The sequence below is a fragment of the Staurois parvus genome, unplaced genomic scaffold, assembly GCF_062004578.1.
Source record: "Staurois parvus isolate SC_StPar_1 unplaced genomic scaffold, SC_StPar_1.0 ptg000235l, whole genome shotgun sequence".
NCBI classification, from domain to species: domain Eukaryota; kingdom Metazoa; phylum Chordata; class Amphibia; order Anura; family Ranidae; genus Staurois; species Staurois parvus.
The window spans coordinates 5,918,644-5,943,997 of record NW_028318031.1 but is presented as its reverse complement, the minus strand read 5'-3'; the positions used below and the strand labels follow the sequence as shown (position 1 = coordinate 5,943,997).

Below are 25,354 nucleotides of genomic sequence, written 5' to 3'. Positions count from 1 at the left end.
TTTTTTCTCTTTTAAATCTGTCTCCTTATACAACTTGACCCCCTCCCCCACCCCATCATCACCTGTCCCATATGCAAATCTATGGATCACCGCCCCACTCTTTAACTATCTATTTACTGATCAAGTGAATGTGTCTCATTTTCTATCAGCTACAGCTCAGATCTCACATTATTATACAATTGCTGATTGTATCTCACCACTAGTCTGATTGAATTCACAATTCCTGGTCAGTCCTGTTCCCTGACCTCTAATAACCTTTAGGGCCAGTTCACACTACATGTGTTTCAGTTGCTTTTTCAGCATCACAAAGAAGGTTATATGGTTGTCAATGTCATAGTTCACATCAGCGCTTGCATTTTCAATGCAATGCAGTGCTGTAAACAAAGTTGACCACGCTGCATTGTTTCTGCACAGAACTGTACTGGAACACATTGAAACGTCCTTGAATGTACTAAAACGCACATGTCCCTAACTACATTGAATACAAAGAAAATAGAAAAAAATAAGTGGAAGGGATACAAAAATGCAATGTAAACATGTCCAAAACGCATCCAAAATGTACTGGAACACACTAAACATGCATGCCAAAAGGGCATGAAAAAAACCCATCAGGAACACATCTAGACTGTTTCTATAGTGTGAACTTGTTCACACCATTGGTGGTGCAGAAACGCATGCAAGAACACACATTTTCCAGCACAGCAAAGAAATGCAATGCCCTATGTAGATGTGCGCAGGTACCATGATGAAAACGTTGTTGCACCTACACACGTCTATTAAAAACAGCCCCATTCACAGCCACAAATACGCATGGCACCACACTACTGTGCGGTTAGGTGCGACACACTTGGAAAATGACATAAAAATAAGCCAACATGGCTAAAAAATATCTTGAAAATATGGGGACTCTGATATCCGGCGACAGTCCGTTCACGAACGAGAAGCAATTCTGCACCCTAAAACCAACATAGAGGAAAGGGATGGTCAAATTGCTGTGCTGCTTCCAAACCACCTCTGGCATGCCAGGGTCATTATGCAGGTCCTCGATGCCAGTTCTTGCCTGCGGCCACAAAATATCCACTGGCCACAAGTGAAGGTGAGTGGAGGACGTGAAGGTGGATTTCTACCAGCTTCAACCGCAAGCAGTACCACTCCTGAAAAATGAGAGCAAATAATCATTGACACGTCATCATGACAGTCAATTCTCAGTGCAGGCTATCTAGAGTGTCTTTCCTTTTTAACCATTTCAAGAGTTCAAGGAAACATTCTTGGAGCATCTACTGTGTTTGGAAAGGCCAAAGGTCCCCCCCTCCCCCAGGCACACTAATGCTTATGCAGGCCATAGACGGGGAGAAAAACAGCCGATTTTTCTTTTAAAAAATGAAAAATCGGTTGTTCAAGCGGCCGACGTTACCAGCAATGGTAAAAAAAAATCGGCAGATTTTCATCCCGTCTACAGCCGGCAAAAAGTGTCCCTGCAGAGAGCTCCGCTATTTCTTTGACAGTTCTTTGACATTTATAGCGGTTGCAACAATGTATTTGTATCCATTTCGGATACAGATGTTTTTATTCGGAAACAAATAGATACAATGTTGCAACCGCTGTAAATGTCAAGGAACTGTCAAAGAAATAGCGGAGCTCTCTGCAGGGACACTTTTTGCCATACTGGAATTCCTCTCATTTTTCATCCTTCTTCTTCCTCTTCTTCTTCCTCTTCTTCTTCATCATCATCCTCTTCTTCCTCTTCATCATCTTCTTCTTCATCATCATCATCATCCTCTTCTTCATCATCATCATCATCATCCTCTTCTTCTTTTTCTTCTTTTTGTCTTCCTCTTGCAGGTCACTGCTCATGTGCAGATTTTTTATCAGTAAAAAATCGGCCGATTTGCCCATCATTGCCGCGAAAATCGGCCGATCGGCAAATTCGGCCGGTTTTTTCCAACTCTACCGAAAAAAAAAATCTGCCAAAATACCGAAAAACGGCCGAACAAATAGCCCACTAACGATCCGAAAATCGGCCGATTTTATTTTCGGCCGAAAAATCGGCCGATTTTCGACCCATCTATGGCCTGCATAAGATATGGTGTGGTCCTAGGGTCAATGTGTGTTTAGAATACTTCCAAAATGCACATACAAAAACACTACATCCAAATGCATGTTGCATTTCTATAGCATGTTAAACAGAAGAAAAATGCACTTACATAATGTTAACATGCGCAAGTAAAAATAGACAAAATCCACATCCTTTTATTCTGGCTTCACATACATGCATTGTGGTCTAACACCGCACTCCTGGGCAAATCACATGCAATTTGTGTGCGTTGCAATTAGAGACAAACATTTTGCACACCTCAAATTGCACCGCATCCGGGCCAAAAATGTGCAGGACCCTTTTTCAGGGTATGCACATGGGTGTGAATAGGCATGCCATCCAATTTGGCAAATCGCAATACGCTTTGTGTACCAATATTGGTGTGTTGGTAACTTCACCTAGAAAGCCGCAGCAGGTGGCATGAAGGGGTTGCGGTTGTGATGCGGTGCAGCTCTTGCACAGAAAACACTGCAAATTTCACATCGCATCTGTGTGACACCAGAATGTGCCAATATGTGGCTTGACAAAGCACAGTGGTCAGTGCAGATTATTTTCAATCCATGTTTTTTTACACTTTTCATTCACTGGTTTAACTCAGGTGATCATTAATCACAATTATCTCCGGAGATCACATGCAGCCCCTCAACCATCTACACATATCTCTGGAAATCTATACAGATCTCCTTGAAAAAATGTCTCCTCTCCTCTTCGGAAAACAATTGTCCTCCACCTCATAAACAGGGGGACAGAGAAGACTTCTCCTTGATAACTAAAATCAGATGAATTATCTGTGCTTAATAAACATACACCAATACTGCAAATGCATTGTACTGTCCAAGGCATTGCACACTAACGCATTGCACACTAGAAATGTCAAATGCGTTAGTGTGTACAGTGCATGAGTGTAAAATGCTTTAGTGCACACTGCAGTGTACAACGCATTGCACACTGTAATACTCTGTACAAAGTAATACCGTGTACACCCACACATTGTAGACTGTAATGCACTGTACACTGTCATGCAGGATGGAGCAACGCATTGCACACTGTGATACCGTGTACACCCACACATTGTAGACTGTAATGCACTGTACACTGTCATGCAGGCTGGAGCTACGCATTGCACACTGTGATACGCTGTCCACTGTCATGCAGAATCCAGCAACGCATTGCACACTGTAATACCATGTACACCAACACATTGTAGAATGTAATGCATTATACGCAGTATACATGTCCAGATATTCAAAGATTAGCCATGAAGGCCTAGCTGGTTACCTATTTGGCGACCGCAGATAGCCGAATAACGCTACACTGCATCCAGGCAGCTCTGGGAGGGTGTCATATGACATCCTGGCAGAACGCGCTCTCCGTGATTGCTGTGTCCTAAGGACACAGCTGATCACGTGATGTGGTAAAGACCAATCACAGCGGCTTTTTACCATGTGATCAGCCATGTCCAATGACACGCTGATCACCGGGAAATGCATTTGCCGGGGCTTGGCTGCACTTTCATCACGCTGTCAGAATGTGTGGAAAGTACTGCCGAGAACCAGCAGTTATCAAAGCAGGGGTCGGCCCCGATGATCAGTGCCCACCAGTGCCACCCAACAGTTCCGCCCACCTGTGGCCAGCAGTGCCGCCTCATCAACGCACATCAGTGTTGCTAAATTACCAGTTTACCAAATGTTATAATATAAACAGACTTTTATTCATTATGAGCTATTTTGTGGTTTATCGAGCAAAAAATAAAACTCACAGCAGCAAGTCAATACCACCCAAAGAAAGCTCTATTTGTCTGAAAAAACTGATACAAATTTAAGATGGGTACAATGTGGCATGACCGCACAATTGTCATTCAAAGGGTAACAGTGCAGAAAGATGAAAATTGGCCAGGACAGGAAGGGGGTATGAGTACCCAGTAGGCAAGTGGTTAATATAATTGACCCGTCAATACCCAGGAGCTAATGTACAGATAAGTAGCATGTGCACCAAGTGAGATTCTGCTAGGCCCCACCCACAAAATTACAATTACTTGTCCCTCACATGTTATAAACATATTTGCAATGGCCACACTTACTTTACATATAAGGATCATCTCCTCAGTTGAGAACTGTGCTCTCGCCATGTCCAAATGCCAATAAAGTTATCAAAATTTTCAACCAACACAAAACCTCCAACCACTTGTCATCCACTTACACTCCCCACAACCACTTCCGGGTGCGCGCGCACCAGATGACGGACTTCCAGGAGGATAGCTGCTCATGCGCCATGGGGGACACCTGTTTGGCGTTTATTTGTGCACGATCGCGCATATCTATGCACGGCTATGATAGCTTTCGCGAATGTGTGTTTTAGTGATTTTTTTCTTTTTAAACCTTGGCTAATATATATTTGTTGCCAAAGGCCAAAAATTAACATACAGTGGGGACTATTTTATTACTGTAAATCAAATTGTAGAAAACCTGTAGCTGGCTGCACAGTGAATGTGACATATTCATTAGTACATAACAATATTGTGGTGCAAGCAGGTTTTTTATTTTTTTGTTTGGTTTTGAAAAAGCCAGTTTGCACCCACTTGCATATTCACGCTCTTACAAGCTACATTTGAGCAGATTATATAAGTATACAAAGTAACTATTAAGGTTGTTCATATATTGAACATAACAAACACAAAAACATCGGTGAAACATTTATTGATCAAATATATCTTCATTTATTTGGTCAGCAGGAACAAGTAGGTACAGTCAATATCTTGGTGAGTCACAAAAATAGGATTGATGTGGCAAAAATAAAACACTCCTGCTCATAAGAGCTTACAATCTAAAGATACTTCTAATGAACTGTGTGTGCTCAGGTTATAGCAGGAAACAAAGGGGAAGATGAATCAAGTAACATTTTCGTGCACATAAGGTTTACTTACACAATCATTTAGTATAAAGATCCATTCACAAAAAAAGTCTACACATCAAAATATAAAGAAAACAAGACATATGTGAAAAACCCCTCCCACCTCTACAAATCCCCTACACATACATTTGTCAGCAGGTTTGTAAGAAAAATGCATTTGAGTCTAAATAAGCAAGCAAAATTAAAACAAGAGCAGATTTTAAACAAAACGATTGACATGTGTGAGGCTTTCAATGCAAAGAGAAAAAAACACAATCATTGTGCAATAACACACAAACACACTTTACAAGGCCAAAAATACGCAAACATTTCCAGCCCACTTCCAAACACAGCCTGAGTGGTGTCTGGGGCAATTCAGCACAAAATCTCTTCCTCCCCCAAACCACTACAAGCAAGGACTTAGTCACAAACCACCCGGCCTAGTAACAGGCCAAATCACTCCCTACTGCACATCTTTATATAAGCTAGGTTGTATTTGGAGCGTGCCAAACAAGGCCCCACACCCAATGAAGCCACACCCACCACTGACCTTAAGTTGGTCAGTGAAAGTGTTTTCACCTGATGAATCCGCTTCCTACCGGCATTAACCCTTGGTATACAGGCCCCACAAATCAGAAAGATATATACAGTGAAATGTACGTGTGCAGCATACAACAGAACATTGAGCAGGGATGTGAAAGGGAACCCCAATTGGAACCTTTATTGCTACTATGGTCACAATTCCCTCCAGATTCTCGCATGAGTTAAGACAGTCACATGACCACATCTTGTATGCAATACTGAAAATGACAAATCGATTTGACTAGTATGGTGAATTTCCCATCAATTGGTAAAACACTCTAGAAATCAAACATCACCAAACATTACACTCTGGGCAAAGCTGATTTACAAATCATGCAACTTACAGTAAAGTTGACCATTTCAATGCAATTTTCAAGACATCTGACACAGATCTCTATGCAAATTGCCACTAAAGTAGTACATGTACTACTATAGAAATCAGTGTTTGAAACGCACCCATGTGGTCACTCTAATAGCAGACAATAGGGTGCGACTTTGCAGACGATTTACAGCTTGCATGTTGTGCAAATCACATGCCAAGTCCCACTCAATGAGCACGCTATTGGAGCGTTCATATTGTTGTGGTTCAAACTTGGTAGGAGCCGCAAGTAATAATAGAGTAATGAATACACTACTTTTCATGCAATTTGCTGAGAGATCGATGTCGAATGTCTTGCAAATTGCACTTGAAATCACCATGTACCCCGACTCTGAAATCATGCAACTTCTATGCAAGTCACATGATGTGACTGTGGTGTCAATAACACCACTTAGAAATCTGCTTTAATGTGACCGGGTAGCCCCCAGTAACATTGTTTGCGATTGCCATGCAATTGGCATGACAGGCGACTTGCAAATCGTAGACCAAGTCGCACCCTATTGGCCACTGTAGGCTCTGTTCACATCCAATTGGATTGTGAACTCGTGCAACTTCACTGTAAGTTGGACAATTGCCGCATCGGATTAGATGTGACAGTGGTGTTGGCCCCCAGTAACATTGGGTGCAATTTGCCATGCAAAGAGCAAGCTGCTGGCCATGCCAATCACATGACAAGTCACATCCAGGGTGTGCAATTTCAGGTGCGATTTGTGCATTGACATCGTACCTGATATTGGATATAATGAATGTGAGTGTATTAACATACACCATTTGTTGCAGCGAGAGTTCAAAGGTATTTGAGAATTGTGGCCATTTATTAGCAATTTAACATCTAGACTCAAATAGAAATCGCAATGCTACACACAATTGAAAACACAACTAGTTAGTAATTCTCTAGAAAACACAGTAAAATTGGCAACTTAAAGAGTAATTTTCAATTGCATATAGTGTGAGCGAAGCAGGAAAATCAACAAAGGAAATAAATCTTTGAAGGCGTGCGGTACCTGCCTGCTGGGATAAGGGTCTGCTATGCATTTGGGGGAAAAATGCACGCCAGGATTTGTGACAAGTTTGATGTGTGGATTCACCAACCGAGTCTTTTCTCTCTCGCTCACTCTTCTGAATGTCTCTCTTTATCACTCCTCAGTATGTATCTCTCGCTCACTCTTCTTCGTCTCACTGGCTCGCTCTTCTCCGTCTCACTGGCTCGCTCTTCTCTCTCGCTCACTCTTCTGAATGTCTCTCTTTATCACTCTTCATATGTATCTCTCGCTCACTCTTCTTCGTCTCACTCTTCTCTCTCTCTGTCAGCTCTTTGCTTGCCAAATCCTTCACAAAAGTGGGTGGAGTGTAAACCATCATTATCAAATCTATTAGTGATTCAGGCCCTTATCTTATACCATTGTATGACATTCACATAAGGTGCAGCTTTGAAGGTGTTTCAACAGACAAGGCCTCATTCTAATTCACATTTTAGGGATCATTTAGACAGAATGCAAAGATGTTGCCAGAACATGTATGTGAAGACAGCCACACACAGAGATCATGCTACTACCTCGCCGGGGTTGGGATTCGAACCGACAACCCTAGAGTTGTGAGGAAGCAGTGCTAACCACTAACCCACGGAGCTACATTGCTAACCCAGCCTGTATTTCTGTGCTGTGAATCAATCCTAGGTCCCTGGGCATGGTCAGTTTAACTAGCCAGATATCTCCAATGTGACACAAATGTTGTGCTATGTTGCCAATTCAGATGTATGTTGGTTCTATGTATCCCAATACAAAGGATTGCAATACTAATACAGGCGTACCTCGGTTTACCAACGCCTCAGGGAACGTCATATTTGGGGTACAAATGCCAAACCATTTCAGTTAATTGGTCTGTTTACAAATGTTTGAATAATTTGGTATGGGCATGTGGCCTGGTATGGTTCAGGAGGGGGGGAGGCGCTCGCTCGTCCCCCCCCCCTTTCCTGACCTGACGGGCTGCATGCTCGGATAAGTATGTGTTATGGATTTTGGGGGGTACCCCATGCTGTTTTTTATTTAATTTCAGCGTGGAGGTACCCCTTAACATCCATACGAGACCCGAAGGGCTTAGTATGGATGGGAGGGGGGACCCCACGCCAGTTATTTAAAGAACTGTTTCTAAATCCCTGCAATACTTTGACATTCAACTGTCAGTGGGGAAATCCGCCGACAGCTGAAACATGAGTGCTGCATTGGTTTTCACTACTAAAACGCCGCATGAGTTGATAACATAACTCATGCGGGATTGTAGGAGCGACAGCCATGAGTTAATGTTTCATCTGTCAGCGGGGTTCCCCACTGACAGCTGAATGTAAAATAATTCCCTTTATTGCATAAATAATAGAAAAAAAGCGTGGGTCCCCCCTCCCATCTGTACCAAGCCCTTCGGATCTAGTATGGATATTAAGGGGGAACTCCACGTCGAAATGTAAAAAAAAAAACAGCGTGGGTCCCCTCAATATCCATACCAGACCCTTATCCAAGCATGCAGCCCGGCAGGTCAGGGAAGGGGGGGGGGGACGAGGGAGCACCCCCCCCTCCTGAACCATACCAGGCCACATGCCCTCAACATGGGGGGGTGCTTTGGGGCAGGGGGGGCTCCCCCCCCCAAAGCACCTTGTCCCCATGTTGATGAGGACAAGGGCCTCTTCCCCACAACCCTGGCCGGTGGTTGTGGGGGTCTGCGGGCGGGGGGCTTATCAGAATCTGGAAGCCCCCTTTAACAAGGGGGCCCCCAGATCCCGCCTTCCCCCTACGTGAATGATTCTGCGGTACACGGTCCGCAGACTCATTCACAAAAAAACTAAGTGTGGTGTAAAAAAAACACAGTACAGGGTCTTTGACAAGTCCTTTATTAAAACAATGTCCCCCGAAGTAGATCCAACGTCAATCGCGGCGGCGGCAGGGACCCGAAAAAAAAAATAAAAGTTCCGCTCCCGTCGGAGGCTTCCAGCCTAGTGAAGAAGAGGCTAGCTGACAGTTCTTATATAGGTATGGGGCGGGGCCAGCCGGGGACATCATCTGAGTGACCCGCCCCATGTCACATGCTTGCTGTTCCCGGCTGGCCCCGCCCCATACCTATATAAGAAATGTCAGACTGTCTCCTGCATTCAGCTAGTTAGCCTCAGTGGAGAGACAGGGTGACATTTCTCAAATAGGTAAGGGGCGGGGATGATGTGCCCGGCTGGCCCCGCCCCATACCTATATAAGAACTGTCAGCTAGCCTCTTCTTCACAAGGCTGGAAGCCTCGGACTGGAGCGGAACCTTTTTTTTCCTTTTTTCGGGTCCCTGCCGCCGCCGCCGCCGTGATTGACGTTGGATCTACTTCGGGGGACATTGTTTTAATAAAGGACTTGTCAAAGACCCTGTACTGTGTTTTTTTTACACCACACTTAGTTTTTTTGTGAATGAGTCTGCGGACCGTGTACCGCAGAATCATTCACGTAGGGGGGGGGCGGGATCTGGGGGCCCCCTTGTTAAAGGGGGCTTCCAGATTCTGATAAGCCCCCCGCCCGCAGACCCCCACAACCACCGGCCAGGGTTGTGGGGAAGAGGCCCTTGTCCTCATCAACATGGGGACAAGGTGCTTTGGGGGGGGAGCCCCCCTGCCCCAAAGCACCCCCCCCATGTTGAGGGCATGTGGCCTGGTATGGTTCAGAAGGGGGGGGGGGCGCTCGCTCGCCCCCCCCCCCTTTCCTGACCTGCCAGGCTGCATGCTCGGATAAAGATCTGGTATGGATATTGAGGGGGACCCACGCTGTTTTTTTTTTAAATTTCAGCATGGAGTTCCCCCTTGATATCCATACCAGACCCGAAGGGCTTGGTATGGATGAGAGGGGGGACCCACGCTGTTATTTATTTATTTTTTTTTTTTTATTGCGGACCTTTATTTTTACATTCAGCTTTCAAAATAAATTTTATCTAGACCTTCAAAATAAGTAAAATCATAACAGAAATAATTATAAAGGATAAGAAACAAAAATATAATCACTAAAACGAAGGAAATCTAATTAGATTACATGAAGATATGCTTAATGCTGTTTATTAAACACAGTAGTCGCGACCGAGTGCCGGCTGTCAGAGGAATCCACAATCAGATTCACTATTAGTCAGTGGCTAAAAAGCAAACGCCCATGGCAGAGGACTAAAAGGTGTTCTGCACATGCTCAGTTCTATCTGCCAAAGACACTGCACGGGCATCTAGATTTTTACTGTGTCGATTTCCTTGAAAAAAACGATTTTTAACACATTCTTAATTTTTTTGGAAATAGCAGATATTGTTTAAAGTGAAGTCCTGATATTTGGCAAAGCAAATTTCTAAGTGAACATGTCTCTACAGTGATTTTTCATGGTGTTAGACGTGCTTCTTAGCAAGTCTGCTTTTGTGAGTCTGATTCCGGGCGTGTGTCTTTTTGTGAATTAGATTGGGCGTCTGCTTATGGGCTCTGCTCACTAGTGAATTAGGTTGCAGGGTCAAAAATGGACGGAGGCCCATGAAAATTGGGCTTAAGCCCATAAATATGCGCCCACGCCCAATAGTGAATCAGGGCCAAAGTGTCAGAGAAGGCTTGATCTTAAGGTGGTTAGAAGAGTGAGTGATGTGTGGCATAAACTTCTAATGCTGGGCATAAAACGCCCCCCCCCCCCAAAACGACCCCTTTTTGGAAAGTAGACACCCCAAACTATTTACTGAGAGGCATGTTGAATCAATAGAAGAATTTATTTTTTTACCACATGTTTTTGGAAAATGACAAAAGATATATTTTTTTTTTTTACACAAAATTGTCATTAAATGATTTATTGCTCACAAATGCCATGGGTATATGTGGAATTACTCCCCAAAATACATTCTGCTACTTCTCCCTAGTATGGGGGTACCACATGTGGGAGACTTTTTGGCAGTCTAGCCAAGTACAGGACCCCAAAATCCAATAAGCACCTTCAGGCTTTTAAAGGGCTTTATTTCCTCATTACACCTCCTGACTACCTATCACAGCTTCGGAGGCCCTGAAATGCCAGGATAGCACCAACTCCCCCCCCCCCCCTCCCCCCCCCAAATGATGCCTTTTTGGAAAGTAGACACCCCAAGGAATTTGATAAGTAGCATGGTAAGTATTTTGCAGATCTCATTTGTTGCCACAAGTTTCTGGAAAATGAAGAAAAAAAACAAAAACATATTTTTTCTATTCTTTTTTTATATTTCAAAACCTTGTGAGAAAAAATAAGATCTGCAAAATACTCACCTTGCCTCTTTTTAAATTCCTTGGGTTGTCTACTTTCCAGAAAGGGGTCATTTGGGGGGGTTGGTGCGATCCTGGCATGTCAGGGCCTTCGAAACTGTGATAGGTATTGAGGAAGTGAAATGAGGAAGTTACGCACCTTCAGGCTTTCAAAGTGGTCATTGGATTTCAGGCTCCTGTATGTGGCTAGGCTCTCAAAAAGTCCCACACGTGGTATCCCCATACTCGGTAGAAGTAGCAGAATGTATTTTGCGGTGTAATTCCACATACAGTTGCAAGAAAACGTATGTGAACCCCTTGGGATTACGTGGAGTTTTGCATGAATTGGGCATAAAATGTGCTCTGAACGTCATGTAAGTCAAAACAATAGAAGAACACAGTCTGCTGAACATAATACTACACAAACATTAGATGTTGCCATGGTTTAATTGCACATAACATGTAAACATTCACAGTGCAGGGAGGAAAAAGTATGTGAGGCCCTAGCTTAATGACTTCTCCCAGAGCTAATTGGAGCCAGGAGTGAGCCAACCGTGACTCCAATCAGTGTGATGATATTGGATGTGTTGCTGACAGCTGTCCTGCCCTTAAAAAACACACACCTGTTTTGGGTTTACTGGTTTCAAGAAGCACTGTCTGATGTGAACCATGCCTCGCAGAAAAGAGCTCTCAGAAGACCTACGATCAAGAATTGTTGACTTGCATGAAGCTGGAAAGGGTTACAAAAGTATTTCCAAAAGCCTTGATGTTCATGTGTCCATGGTAAGACAGACTGTCTACAAATGGAGAAAGTTTAGCACTGTTGCTACTCTCCCTAGGCGTGGTCGTCCTGTAAAAATGACTGCAAGAGCACAGCGCAGAATACTGCATGAGGTAAAGAAGAATCCCAGAGTGTCAGCTAAACACCTACAGAAATCTCTGGCACATGCTAACATTTTTGTTGACACATCTACAATAAGGAAAACATTGAACAAGAATGGAGTACATGGGAGGACACCACGGAGGAAGCCATTGCTGTCCAAAAAGAATATTGCAGCACGTTTGAAGTTTGCAAAAGAGCACCTGGATGTTCCACAGCACTACTGGCAAAATATACTGTGGACAGATGATTGAGTTGTTTGGGAAGAACACACAACACTATGTGTGGAGAACATCAAAAACCTCATCCCCACTGTAAAACATGGCGGAGGGAGCATCATGGTTTAGGGCTGCTTTGCTGCCTCAGGGCCTGGACGGATTGTTGTCATTGATGGGAAAATGAATTCCAGAGTTTATCAAGACATTTTGCAGGAAAACGTACGACCATCTGTCTGCCAACTGAAGCTCCGCAGAGGATGGGTGATGCAACAGGACAATGACCCAAAGCATACAAGTAATTCAACAACAATGGCTGCAACAGCACAGAATACGCCTTCTGGAGTGGCCCAGTCAGAGTCCGGACCTCAACCCGATTGAAATGCTGTGGCATGACCTTAAGAGAGCGATTCACACCAGACATCCCAAGAATATTGCTACGCTGAAAAAGTTTTGTGAAGAGGAGTGGTCCAAAATTACTCCAGATCTTTGTGCAGGTCTGATCTGCAACTACAGGAAACGTTTGGTTGAGGTTATTGCTGCCAAAGGAGGGTCAACCAGTTATTAAGTCCAAAGGTTCACATACTTTTTCCTCCCTGCACTGTGAATGTTTACATGTTATGTGCAATTAAACCATGGCAACATCTAGTGTTTGTGTAGTATTATGTTCAGCAGACTGTGTTCTTCTATTGTTGTGACTTAGATGACATTCAGAGCACATTTTATGCCCAATTCATGCAAAACTCCACGTAATCCCAAGGGGTTCACATACTTTTTCTTGCAACTGTATACCCATGGCTTGTGCGAGAAATAAATCATTTAAATGACAACTTTGTGTAAAAAAAAAAAAAAAAAAGATTGTCATTTTCCAGAAACTTTTGGGAAAAAAATAAAGCTTACATGGACTCACTATGCCTCTCAGCAGATAGCTTACGGTGTCTACTTTCCGAAAAGGGGTCATTTGGGGGTGTTTGTACTATCCTGGTATTTTAACACCTAAAGAAATGTGATGAGCAGTCAGAAAGCATAAGCTGGGTAAATTCCATTATCTATACCGGGTGTCGGCAACCCGCGGCTCCGGAGCCGCATGCGGCTCTTTTTCACCTTTCCTGCGGCTCCGGAGCACACTGCCCACCAGGTGACAGGCAATAGGGTCGGCAAGCCGCGGCTCTTTTAATGCAGATCTTCTGTGTGCCGGGCGCCCGCTGGCAAACATTGGCTGTCAGGATGTAGGCGGGGCAGCCCGGATGTAGGCGGGGCAGCGTGACGAACTCCTCTCCTCTCACAGTCCGCCCTGAAGACCAGAACGGCGCGGGAACCCAGCGAGAGGAACGCGCGGAGCAAAGGTAAGTGAATTCACACAATATGGGGAATGAATTACTATGGGGGATGAATTACTATATGGGGGATGAATTACTATGGGGGATGAATTACTATAGGGGGGATGAATTACTATATGGGGGATGAATTACTATAGGGGGGATGAATTACTATATGGGGGATGAATTACTATATGGGGGATGAATTACTATGGGGGATGAATTACTATATGGGGGATGAATTACTATAGGGGGGATGAATTACTATGGGGGATGAATTACTATATGGGGGATGAATTACTATGGGGGATGCATTACTATAGGGGGGATGAATTACTATAGGGGGGATGAATTACTATAGGGGGGATGAATTACTATGGGGGATGAATTACTATGGGGGATGAATTACTATATGGGGGATGAATTACTATATGGGGGATGAATTACTATGGGGGATGAATTACTATATGGGGGATGAATTACTATATGGGGGATGTATTTTCAGTTTTAAAAATGTTTCTCTCAAAATAAATTTCAATCGTGGTTTTGGCGAGATTTGGCTCAGTCGAAAAAAAAGGTTGCCCACCACTGACCTAAGGCTATGATTGTGATTATGACGATACACTGTGGCCCTGATTAACCCTTTGCTTACTGGGCCCTTAAACCCCCTTCATGACCAGAGCGTTTTTTGCAATATATGCAGTGTCGGATTTGTTTTAAATGTTGCAATGGTTTTGCGGCTCCCAGTCTTTTTTTCCCTCTCCGAAACGGGTCCAAGTGGCTCTTTATGTCTTAAAGGTTGCAGACCCCTGATCTATACCATAGTTTGTAGATGCTATAACTTTCACACAAAGCAATAAATATACACTTACTCAGATTTTTTTAACCAAAAACGTAGCAGAATACATTTTGGCCTAAATTTATGACAAAATTTTAGTTTTTTTGGATATTTGTTATGACCAAAATGAGAAAATAGTTTTTTTAAAAAAAAAATTCTTACTTTTTTTTGTTCATAGCGCCAAAAATAAAAAGTGCACAGGTGATCAAATACCACCAAAAGAAAGCTCTATTTGTGTGAAAAAAAGGACATAAACTTAATTTATGTACCGTATTGCATGACTGCGCAATTGTCCGTTAAACTAGCACAGCGCTGTATAGCAACAAAATGGTGTAAATTTCAATATCTATACCATAGTTTATAGACGTTATAACTTTCACACAAAGCAATCAATATATACTTATTGGGATTTTTTTACCAAAAACATGGAGCAGAATACATTTTGGCCTAAATTTATAACTAACTTTGAGTTTACTATATATTTTTTATAGCTGAAAGTAAAAAATATTGTTTTTCTTCAAAATTTTCTGTCTTTTTTTGTTTATAGCGTGAAAAATAAAAAGCGCACAGGTGATCAAATACCACCGAAAGAAAGCTCTATTTGTGTGAAAAAAAAGGACGTAAATTTAGTTTGGGTACAGCATTGTATGACTGTGCAATTATCAGTTGAATTAGTGCAGCACCGAGTAGCAAAAAGAGGCCTGGTCAGGAAGGGGGGTAAATCCTCAGGAGGGCAAGTGGTTAAACTACAAGTGGTCCTTTACAAATCATGTGCAATCAATTTAATTAACCACAGGTGGGCTCCAATCAAGGTGTAGAAACATCTCAGCAACGAGCAAGAGAAATGGGAGGCACCTGAACTAAATTTCAAGTGCTGTTGCAAAGAGTCTGAATACTTATGCCAATGTGATGTTTCTGTTTTTCTTTTTCATACATTTTGCAAACATTTCTAAAATGCTGTTTTCACTTTCACTGTCATTATGGGGTACTGCGCGTAGATTACTGAGAAAAAAAAAATGAATTTAAACAACTGTAGTGTCAGGCTGCAACATAACAAAACTGAAAAAAAAACAAACTGTATAACTTAGGATTCATTGCATACTGGTATGAACACATGTACACTGAGAATATTTCTTTTTATATTCTGCATCCAGAGGGTGGAGCTCTAAAGCCTGGAAGTCAGCAGAAGTCTCAAAGAGCCGCTATCGTGACCAGAAGTCATCGATGCCTAGGACAAATTTAGCAGGCACAGCATGTGTCTGTTAACTTAGCAATAACTCTATGACTAATTTAATTTGTACACTTTACATAAACACACACACACTCAATTCGGGAGTTTATATAATAGAACAAAATTCAAGGAGCAGAAACTGCATTTATTTTCCAACATACTCCCCTGCTACATTTATACACTTCTCCCAGCAAAACTTTGGCATAGAAATATTTGTCAGTACACCTGAACCATCCTAGCCTGCTTCACGTCATTAGTGTTGAAATGCTGACCTCCTTGGAACTCTTAGGGATCCAATTTCATGACAGGTTATGTGTCAATTATCCAGGATCAGGTGTCCCACCTGCTGAATGTTCAGAGGAATGACTGCTGTGGGCTGGGAACCACCACTGCCAGGATCATCACTGATGGACGTACAGTCATCTTTGAAATGTTTACACCATTCAAATGTATTATTATGGCTGAGCGTCTCATCACTGTTCTGTGCTTGAAGTCTTCTGTAGATATCTGCAGATTTTACATCTTCAATCACAAGAAACTTCATCACCACAGGCTGTTCCTTACATGCACTAGCACTGTTGTCTGCCATCTTGATTGAATGACTGGAAAGTCATATATATACACACACATTTTTTTTCCTTTAAAGAACAAATAAGGCTTTCTTTTGGCACACTGTAAAACTGCTCTGCTTTTACTATAGGCTTACAAGTGTTAAAACATGTAAAAAAAATAAAACCCATTTCTATTTTGTAAAATTATTTATTACTATTTTTTAAAAGTACAGCTGGTTCTGGTTCTATATTTTTAAAGTGGAACTATATCTCCTAGATTGTAAGCTCGAAAGAGCAGGGAACCCAATCCCCTCATGTTTTGCATTGTATTGTTATTGTTCTGTCACATGTTCTGTCCCCCTTTGTAATGTACAGCGCTGAGTGAACTATCAGCGCTTTATAAATACTGTATAATAATAATAATAACTGTAAAAAAAATTGATAACAGGAAGACTTGGATTGAAGAAGAGATTCTGTATATCTCTTCGGTAAATGCTTATTGCTTGCCTGCTGGCAAGTTTCTCTGGCTCTTGCAGACTTTAGTTGTACTTTAACCGTTCCAAGTCCACAAACGCCAGATAGACCTATCCCAATGTTCCCTCCAGGCAATACATTTACCTTTATGAAAAACTGGTACCACCAACTAGACATGCAGTATGTTCATTCGGATTCGAAATTGGGACAAATTTTTTGTTATTTGGAAATTCAGATTTATACTAATTTCCGAATTACAGTAGTAAGGAATTTGAAATAACAAAAATTCAGACAAAATTTGAATTGAATTAGAAAAATATAAGAATAGAATAGAACATAATAGATAAGAATAAAATACAAAATAAAATAGACTAGAAAAACAATAGAATACAATATAAAAGAATAGAATAGAAAAAATAGAATAGAATAAAATGGAAAGAATATAACTGTCTTTCGAATTTCAAGTAGCATATCACCTATTAAAGGGGGATTAAAGGGTTAAGCATGTGCTTGGTGTACACTAGGTGGTGCTTTTACTATGGGTAAGTGATGGATCATGTTCTCAGCTCTGCAGAGACACACAATTCATAACTCCCACCTGTCACAACAGAAATGTATCTATGTAAACATAGACATAGCTCTGTTCTTCCTCCTTGACTGGTGATCTGCAGGTATCGGGCAATTGCAACTGCTCGCTGGGACTTGTAGATCGGTTTCTGCTGTGACATTTCACAGCAGAAGTGATCCTCTGGAGGTGCGCATGCGCCCCTATGTGGAGAAAGTGCATAATCACGTGTATATATACATGATTTTGCACAGGAATGCCACCCTGTAACAGTAAACAGCTATAGGGCGGAGGGAAAGTGGATATATTAGAATAGAATAAAATAGAATATACTGTGACTGTCTTCTGCAATTCAAATTTAGAATAGAATAGCAAAAAACAATAAAATTTAATTGTTTCACTCTCCATGGGCACCTTTCCCTCCCCACTCAAACATGCACTGGTTATCCCCATCCTCAAAAAACCCTCGCTGGACCCCACCTGTTTGAATAACTTAAGACCCATCTCCCTGCTCCCGTTTGCCTCCAAGCTTCTCGAGCGCCTTGTTCACAACCGTATGAACTGCTACCTCACTGACAACAACCTTCTTGATCCCCGACAGTCTGGCTTCCGCCCACAACATTCCACACAAACTGCCCTACTAAAACTCACTAATGACCTACTAACTGCTAAAACCAATGGCCATTACTCCATACTCATACTCCTTGACCTTTCCGCTGCCTTTGACACAGTCGACCACCCGCTCCTCCAGTAAACTCCACTCCATCAGCCTCCGTGACTCTACTCTCTCCTGGTTCTCCTCTTACCTTTCTCAGCGCACTTTCAGTGTCACATAAAACTAGTCCGCTCCGCTTCCTCTTTCTGTTGCGGTACCCAAGGTTCTGTTCTTGGGCCCCTCCTTTTCTCTCTCTATACCTTTCTCTCTGCCAATCCCTCCACTGGCTTCCACTAACCCAACGTATAAACTTCAAAATACTAACCACAGCTTACAAAGCCATCCACAACACTGCCCCTAGCTACATCACCAACCTCATACACAGATACCGCCCAAATCGCCCACTCCGCTCCTCCCATGATATCCTCCTCTCTAGCTCCCTCATCACCTCCTCCCACGCTTGCCTCCAGGACTTCTCCAGAGCCTCTCCCATCCTCTGGAACTCCCTACCACAGCATGTCCGGCCAGCCCCCACCCTGTCTGCCTTTAGGCGATCTGTGAAAACTCAGTTCTTCAGGGAAGCCTACCCCACCTCCATCCAAGAACTGTACTTGAATCACCTCCACCAGATCATCCCCGCAGCTATCACCTTTTGTATCACCTCCCCCTTCCTTTAGATTGTAAGCTCCACAAACAGGGCCCTCCTATTCCTTCTGTACTGAAATGTATTGTAATTGTACTGTCTCCCTTATATTGTAAAGCGCTGCGCAAACTGTTGGCGCTATATAAATCCTGTATAATAATAATAGAATAGAATGAAATAGAATATAACCGTCTTTTGAATAGAAGAAATTTGAATAGAATATAAGAAAATACAATAGAATAGAAGAAACAATAGAATAAAAATATAAAATGCAACCTTACGAAATTTGAATATAATAAATTTGAATAATACGTGAAATACCTACAGCGCAATAAATACCTATCTACCAAATATTTCAGCTAATATGTATAGTGTTCCCACATATAAATAATATTTTACATAAATTTGAATGCCAATTTGAATGCAGGTTTGAATTTTCTGATTTCGGTCGAATTGAATTCGAAACAAATCGAATTAGAAAAATGTATAAACTAAGCAAATTCCAAAAAAGAACTAAAAGAATCTACTGAAACAAAATTATTTAAATAATGAAACCCAACAAATTATTTTGTTCTGCACATGTCTACCCCCAACCCAATCTCCTTACCCAGACTCCTACAGGACTCCTTTCAGGAATACAAAGACCTGAAAGCACTACCTAGCTCAGGATACCTATCACGGTGGACTTATTTGCAAATTAGACACTTTGTAAACTGCTCCCAGATTGTCATCAATATGCAAGTTCACCCCCTTGGAGACACTAAAGGGTTCATTTAACCGCTTTCCGACCAACCTATAGCAGATATACTGGTACAGGGCGGCAGGGGTGCACAAAATCACGTATACATATACAGTTGTGTTCAAAATAACAGCAGTCAGACATCACTAACCTGATCAATCACTGTTTTTGGTAGAAATGATATTTCTACATGGCAAATAATTTACTAGCAGTTGTAGTAGAGTAATAGAAATCCAACAGACCAAACAGTCATGACATGCATGCTGCTGATTCTGTGTAATTGAATCACTAATTGAAAGGGGCATGTTCAAAATAATAGCAGTGTGGAGTTCTATTAGTGAGGGCATTCATTCTTTGAAAAACAGTTGACAATTATTGCCCTTATTTAAGGAAGGTAGGCAGAAAATGTTGTACATGCAGCAAATGTTGTAAATGGCAAGGACTCAGCCAACAATCAGCTCCAGGAAGATCAAAGAAGGTCTAAAGTTACCTGTGAGTGCTGTTACAATTAGAAGACACCTATGTGAAGCCAAGCTATCTGCAAGAAGCCCCCCGCAAAGTCCCACTGTTGAAAAAAAGACGTGCTGAAGAGGTTACAATTTGCCAAAGAGCACATTGACTGGCCTAAAGAGAAATAGCGCAACATTTTGTGGACTGATGAAAGTAGGATTGTTCTTTTTGGGTCTAGTGCAGCAATGGGCAAACTACGGCCCGCGGGCCTTTTAATCCGGCCCGTGGAGCGTGATACTGTCAGGATGGCTGTCAGAATGTGTGTAGGCGGGGCAGCGTGACGAACGTGAGGGGAGCTAGGCTCCTCTCACAGTCCGCCCTGAAGACCGGAACGGCGCGGGAACACGGCGAGAGGAACGTGCGGAGCAAAGGTAAGTGAATTGACACAGGGGGGACTTGGCTTACTACTTGGGGGGGAATAGTACTATGGGGGATGAATTACTATAGGGGGGATGAATTACTATATGGGGGATGAATTACTATGGGGGATGAATTACTATAGGGGGGATTAATTACTATGGGGGATGAATTACTATATGGGGGATTAATTACTATGGGGGATGAATTACTATATGGGGGATGAATTACTATGGGGGATGAATTACTCTATGGGGGATGAATTACTATATGGGGGATTAATTACTATGGGGGATGAATTACTATATGGGGGATGAATTACTATGGGGGATGAATTACTATGGGGGATGAATTACTATATGGGGGATGAATTACTATGGCGGATGAATTACTATGGGGGATGAATTACTATATGGGGGATTAATTACTATGGGGGAATATTACTATACTTACTATGGATGACACATACACATCATTCATCTACTCTTGGTCCGGCCCCCGGGTCCAATATATGAACCCATTGCGGCCCTCAAGTCAAAAGGTTTGCCCACCCCTGGTCTAGTGGCTGGAGACAGTTCGTCAGACGACCCCCAAACACTGAATTCAAGCCACAGTACACTGTGAAGACAGTGAAGCATGGTTGCGCAAGCATCATGATATGGGCATGTTTCTCATACTACGGTGTTGGGCCTATTTATCGCATACCAGGGATCATGGATCAGTTTGAATACATCAGAATACTTGAAGAGGTCATGCTGCCTTATGCTGAAGAGGAAATGCCCTTGAAATGGGTGTTCCAACAAGACAACGACCCCAAACACACCAGTAAACGTGCAACATCTTGGTTCCAGACCAACAAGATTGACGTTATGGAGTGGCCAGCCCAATCCCTGGATCTTAATCCAATAGAAAACTTGCGGGGTGACATCAAAAATGCAGTTTCTGAGGCAAAACCAAGAAATAGAGAAGAACTGTGGAATGTAGTCCAATCATCCTGGGCTGGAATACCTGTTCACAGGTGCCAGAAGTTGGTTGACTCCATGCAACACAGATGTACAGCAGTTCTCAGAAACAGTGCTTATACAACGAAATATTCATTAAGTGATTCAAAGGAAAGCAAAATCTTCAAACATTTTTCAGTTTATATAGTGAATGTTTGAGTTTGTAAAGAAGAATACAAACACTGCTATTTTTTTGAACAGTCTAATATTCACTTTTCTTCAATTTTTTTAGTGGAACAACACAAATTTGATCTATTTTTCTTCATGTTTTGATTTGGAATAGAATGTGTAGTGTTCCCAATACATTTGTGTGTATGGAAATAAAAGCTATTAGAAGGATTTTGAGCTTTATTCACTTTTTTCAAAACACTGCTATTATTTTGAACACAACTGTGTGTGTGTATATATATATATATTATATACATGATTTTGTGTTTCCAGGTAGTGGTGTGCGCGAGCGTCATTAGCGGCCGCGGCTGTCACTCACTGGGTCCTGGACGGTGATTACCCACTGGTGCCTTACTGAGCAACACCAACGGGGAGGAGGCTTTCTTTACTAACAGTCCTCCTCCCTGTCAGCTTGGGCACACTGCCCTGGATGGCTGTGCACAGCACAGCCATCCAGAGCAGTGTGATTACAGTGGATCCCACACACACTGCCCCCTATGTAAAACACTCCCTGCACACAATTAACCCTTTGATCGCCCCATATGTTAACCCCTTTCTGCCCAGTGCCATTAGTAGAGTGTCCGTGCTTTTTTTTTTAACACTGATCAATGTATTGGTGTCACTGGGGATGTCAGTGACACCAAGTCAGTTTCCCCCAGTGTCAGAATGTCCGCTGCAGTCCTGCTAGAAGTTGCTGATTGCCGCCGTTACTAGTAAAAAGAAAAAAAAAATCCAATATCTATACCGCCATTAGTAAACGCTATAACTTTCACGTAAACCAATTAATTTACACGTATTGTGATTTTTATTTAGCAAAGACATGTAGCAGAATACATTTTTGCCTAAATTTATGACGAATTTGTTTTTTTAATTTTTTACTGGACGTGTTTAATAGCAAAAAGTCAAAAATACAGTTTTTTTTGCTGAAAATTGCCGGTCTTTTTTTTTATAGCACAAAAAAGAAAAATTGCACAGGCAATAAAATACCACCGAAAGAAAGCACAATTTGTGGGAAAAAGGGACGTAAATTTAATTTGGGTGCAGTGTTGCATGACCGCGCAATTGTCAGTTAAAGTAACGCAGTGCCGTAACGCAAAAAATGGTTTGGTCGGGGGGGAGGGGGGGGGGGCAGGGGGTTGGTAAACATGCATCTGTTTACATCCTTTTACCTTCAATTCATCATATTTGGGTCTGGTAAAAAAGAGCACAAACCCTTTCTGGATTTTTTTTCAGACATAGACAAACTCGAATGTAAAAGGACACATGTCTGTTTACATCCACCTACCTGTAAACTAACATTGAACTTCCCTTCAGATTCATGTGAAAAACTGATAGGTGGATCTGATCAGAATGTTTGTCTGAAATGATCTTGCAGATCACCCACATGCAACGTACTGTGGACAGGCAGCCCAAACAGGCAAAGCAACGTACCTGTACGTCGATGTCTGCTTACAGGTTTAGGGTGTGTACATGTGCGTTCCCCTGCTGGCACCCATGTGATTGTACACAGCAAGAGCTTGCCAGCAAGGCCAGGCCAATGTGAATCAGTGGCTGGGACCTGCTGATCAGCTGTGTACAATCGCAGCCCAGAGCTCTGTGTTGACAATCAACACAGAGCTGTGTACAGAGGGAACACTCTCTCTGTTTCGGATTCCTGCAAAGCAGGGATGAGAAACTAAGAGATCTATTTGTAAAAGCAGCACGCTTTACACATATTAAACATAGTTAGGCACATATTTAACCCCTTAATGACACCAGCCATTGTTACTAGACAGTACATAGTTTCTTAGATTGTAAGCTCCAAGGAGCAGGGCCCTCCTTACCCTCTTGTATTGAGCTGTATTGTCTCCCGTTATATTATAAAGCGCTGAGCAAACTGTTGGCGCTATATAAATCCTGTATAATAATAATATCACTGATCATTGTATTAATGCCAGTAGTGATGTCAGTGGCAGTTAGTCAGTTTCCCCCCCAGTGTCAGATTGCCCACCACACTATCGTAGTCCCATTATAAGTCACTGATCACTGCCATTAGTAATATAAAAAAAATAAAAATTCCAGTATATATACACCATAGTTTGTAGGCACTATAACTTTCATGCAAACTAATCAATACACACTTATTGGGACTTTTTTTAGCAAAGATATGGATATGTTTTGTGGCAGAAAGTAAAAAAATATTTTTTTTTTTCATTTATATAGCAAAAAAATAAAAAAACCTAGTGGTGATCAAATACCACCAAAGGAAATCTCTATTTGTGTGAAAAATATTATATCAATTTCATTTGCGTACAGCATTGCATGACTATGCAATTACCAGTTAATTACAGTGCTGAATAGCAAAAAAATGCCTTGGGCATGAAGGGGGTAAAATCTTCCGGAGCTCAAGTGGTTATAGCATCAGCAAATGACACTTTAGTCAACTCTCTGCATGCATGTGTACCTGTGAGGTGAGGTATGAACAGGGCCCATGGAGAACAATGGTGCCTCTGCATTGAGCTGGGTTGATCTATGTAGATGGTGTGAACAAGCCATTCCACCAGATAACACGTATATAATAGGATTCAACAGTCCAAATCCAAGTGGGGACAACCCTAGGAGGTGTCTTTTCTATCCTTTTCCGGTGACAACAGGATATTTTACATTTCCTAAAAGAGGAGCACAGACACAAATGTTAACCTTTCCCTTCCTACTCTGGCCACATTTAGAATAATAATTAGACTGATGTACAGGTCCTGCTGGTAATACTTGTTAGATTGAAGTAGCAGGTACAGACGGTACTGTCTGAAGAACGAAAGAAGACAGAGGGTATAAAAGCGGCTTCCTGGAGTGGACGCGGAACCCTGCAGTGTTCTCTATGTTCCCGGCGGACTGCTATTCCGGCGTCCAGCGTTTAGTGCTGACTTGGAGCTGTACTTCCGGCCGGTGCTGTCATACTCTAAATGCCCCGCCCGGAAAGTGGACACGGAGACACCGGGAGGTGAGCTGGGAATGGGGCTTGTGGTGTGAGCTGCTGACTTGGTTCCCTGGCTGATGGCTGTGTATTGTAGTGGTATCGCGTATGTGAGATGTTAGTACATTACATCTATATAGAGGTAGTGATGGATAGAAGTGAGGGGTATTGAAGTTACCATAATCCTGGGATATCTACCTGAGAGGGGTAAAGTCATTACTGAGATACTGGTGACAACTGGTCAGGTTTTCTCTGACATTTTCTGACATGCAGTGAGAACTTTTCCTTCATATTTCAGCAAATGTGTTATGTCTTGTCCAAAGTCCAGGCAGAGATTTGTGTGTACAATATACAGAGCATGGATTGGTGCGTACAACGTACGGGGCAGAGGTGGGTGCGTGCAACATACGGGGCAGAGGTGGGTGCGTATGTGGCAGAGGTGGGTGCGTGCAACATACAGGGCAGAGGTGGGTGCGTGCAAGGTACAGGGCAGAGGTGGGTGCGTGCGTGCAAGGTACAGGGCAGAGGTGGGTGCGTACGTGGCAGAGGTGGGTGCGTGCAAGGTACAGGGCAGAGGTGGGTGCGTACGTGGCAGAGGTGGGTGCGTGCAAGGTACAGGGCAGAGGTGGGTGCGTATGTGGCAGAGGTGGGTGCGTGCAAGGTACAGGGCAGAGGTGGGTGCGTGCAACATACAGAGCAGAGGTGGGTGCGTATATGGCAGAGGTGGGTGCGTGCAACATACAGGGCAGAGGTGGGTGCGTATGTGGCAGAGGTGGGTGCGTGCAACATACAGGGCAGAGGTGGGTGCGTGCAAGGTACAGGGCAGAGGTGGGTGCGTGCAAGGTACGGGGCAGAGGTGGGTGCGTATGTGGCAGAGGTGGGTGCGGGCAAGGTACGGGGCAGAGGTGGGTGCGTATGTGGCAGAGGTGGGTGCGGGCAAGGTACGGGGCAGAGGTGGGTGCGTATGTGGCAGAGGTGGGTGCGGGCAACGTACGGGGCAGAGGTGGGTGCGGGCAACGTACGGGGCAGAGGTGGGTGCGTATGCGGCAGAGGAGTGTGTG

General features: G+C 42.9%; 2 protein-coding genes across 4 annotated transcripts in view; one reads left to right on the top strand and one right to left on the bottom strand.

Annotated features, from left to right (window-relative positions):
- PDCD1 (programmed cell death 1) overlaps positions 1–24,222 on the bottom strand; it is a 118,672-nt gene extending 94,450 nt beyond the window's left edge. Inside the window, exons 1-2 of the mRNA XM_089680128.1 lie at positions 24,089–24,222; positions 23,784–23,988 (exon numbers count right to left, since the gene is read on the bottom strand). Coding sequence (XP_089536254.1) covers positions 23,784–23,875 — 92 coding nt within the window. The 5' untranslated portion in view covers positions 23,876–23,988; positions 24,089–24,222. The remainder of the gene's footprint in view (positions 1–23,783; positions 23,989–24,088) is intronic.
- PCYT1A (phosphate cytidylyltransferase 1A, choline) overlaps positions 24,179–25,354 on the top strand; it is a 69,434-nt gene continuing 68,258 nt past the window's right edge. Inside the window, exon 1 of one of the 3 annotated variants that reach the window (XM_089680127.1) lies at positions 24,179–24,320. The gene's annotated coding sequence lies outside the window, so the exon portion shown is untranslated. The remainder of the gene's footprint in view (positions 24,321–25,354) is intronic. The other 2 variants (XM_089680123.1, XM_089680125.1) reach the window with 2 other exon arrangements.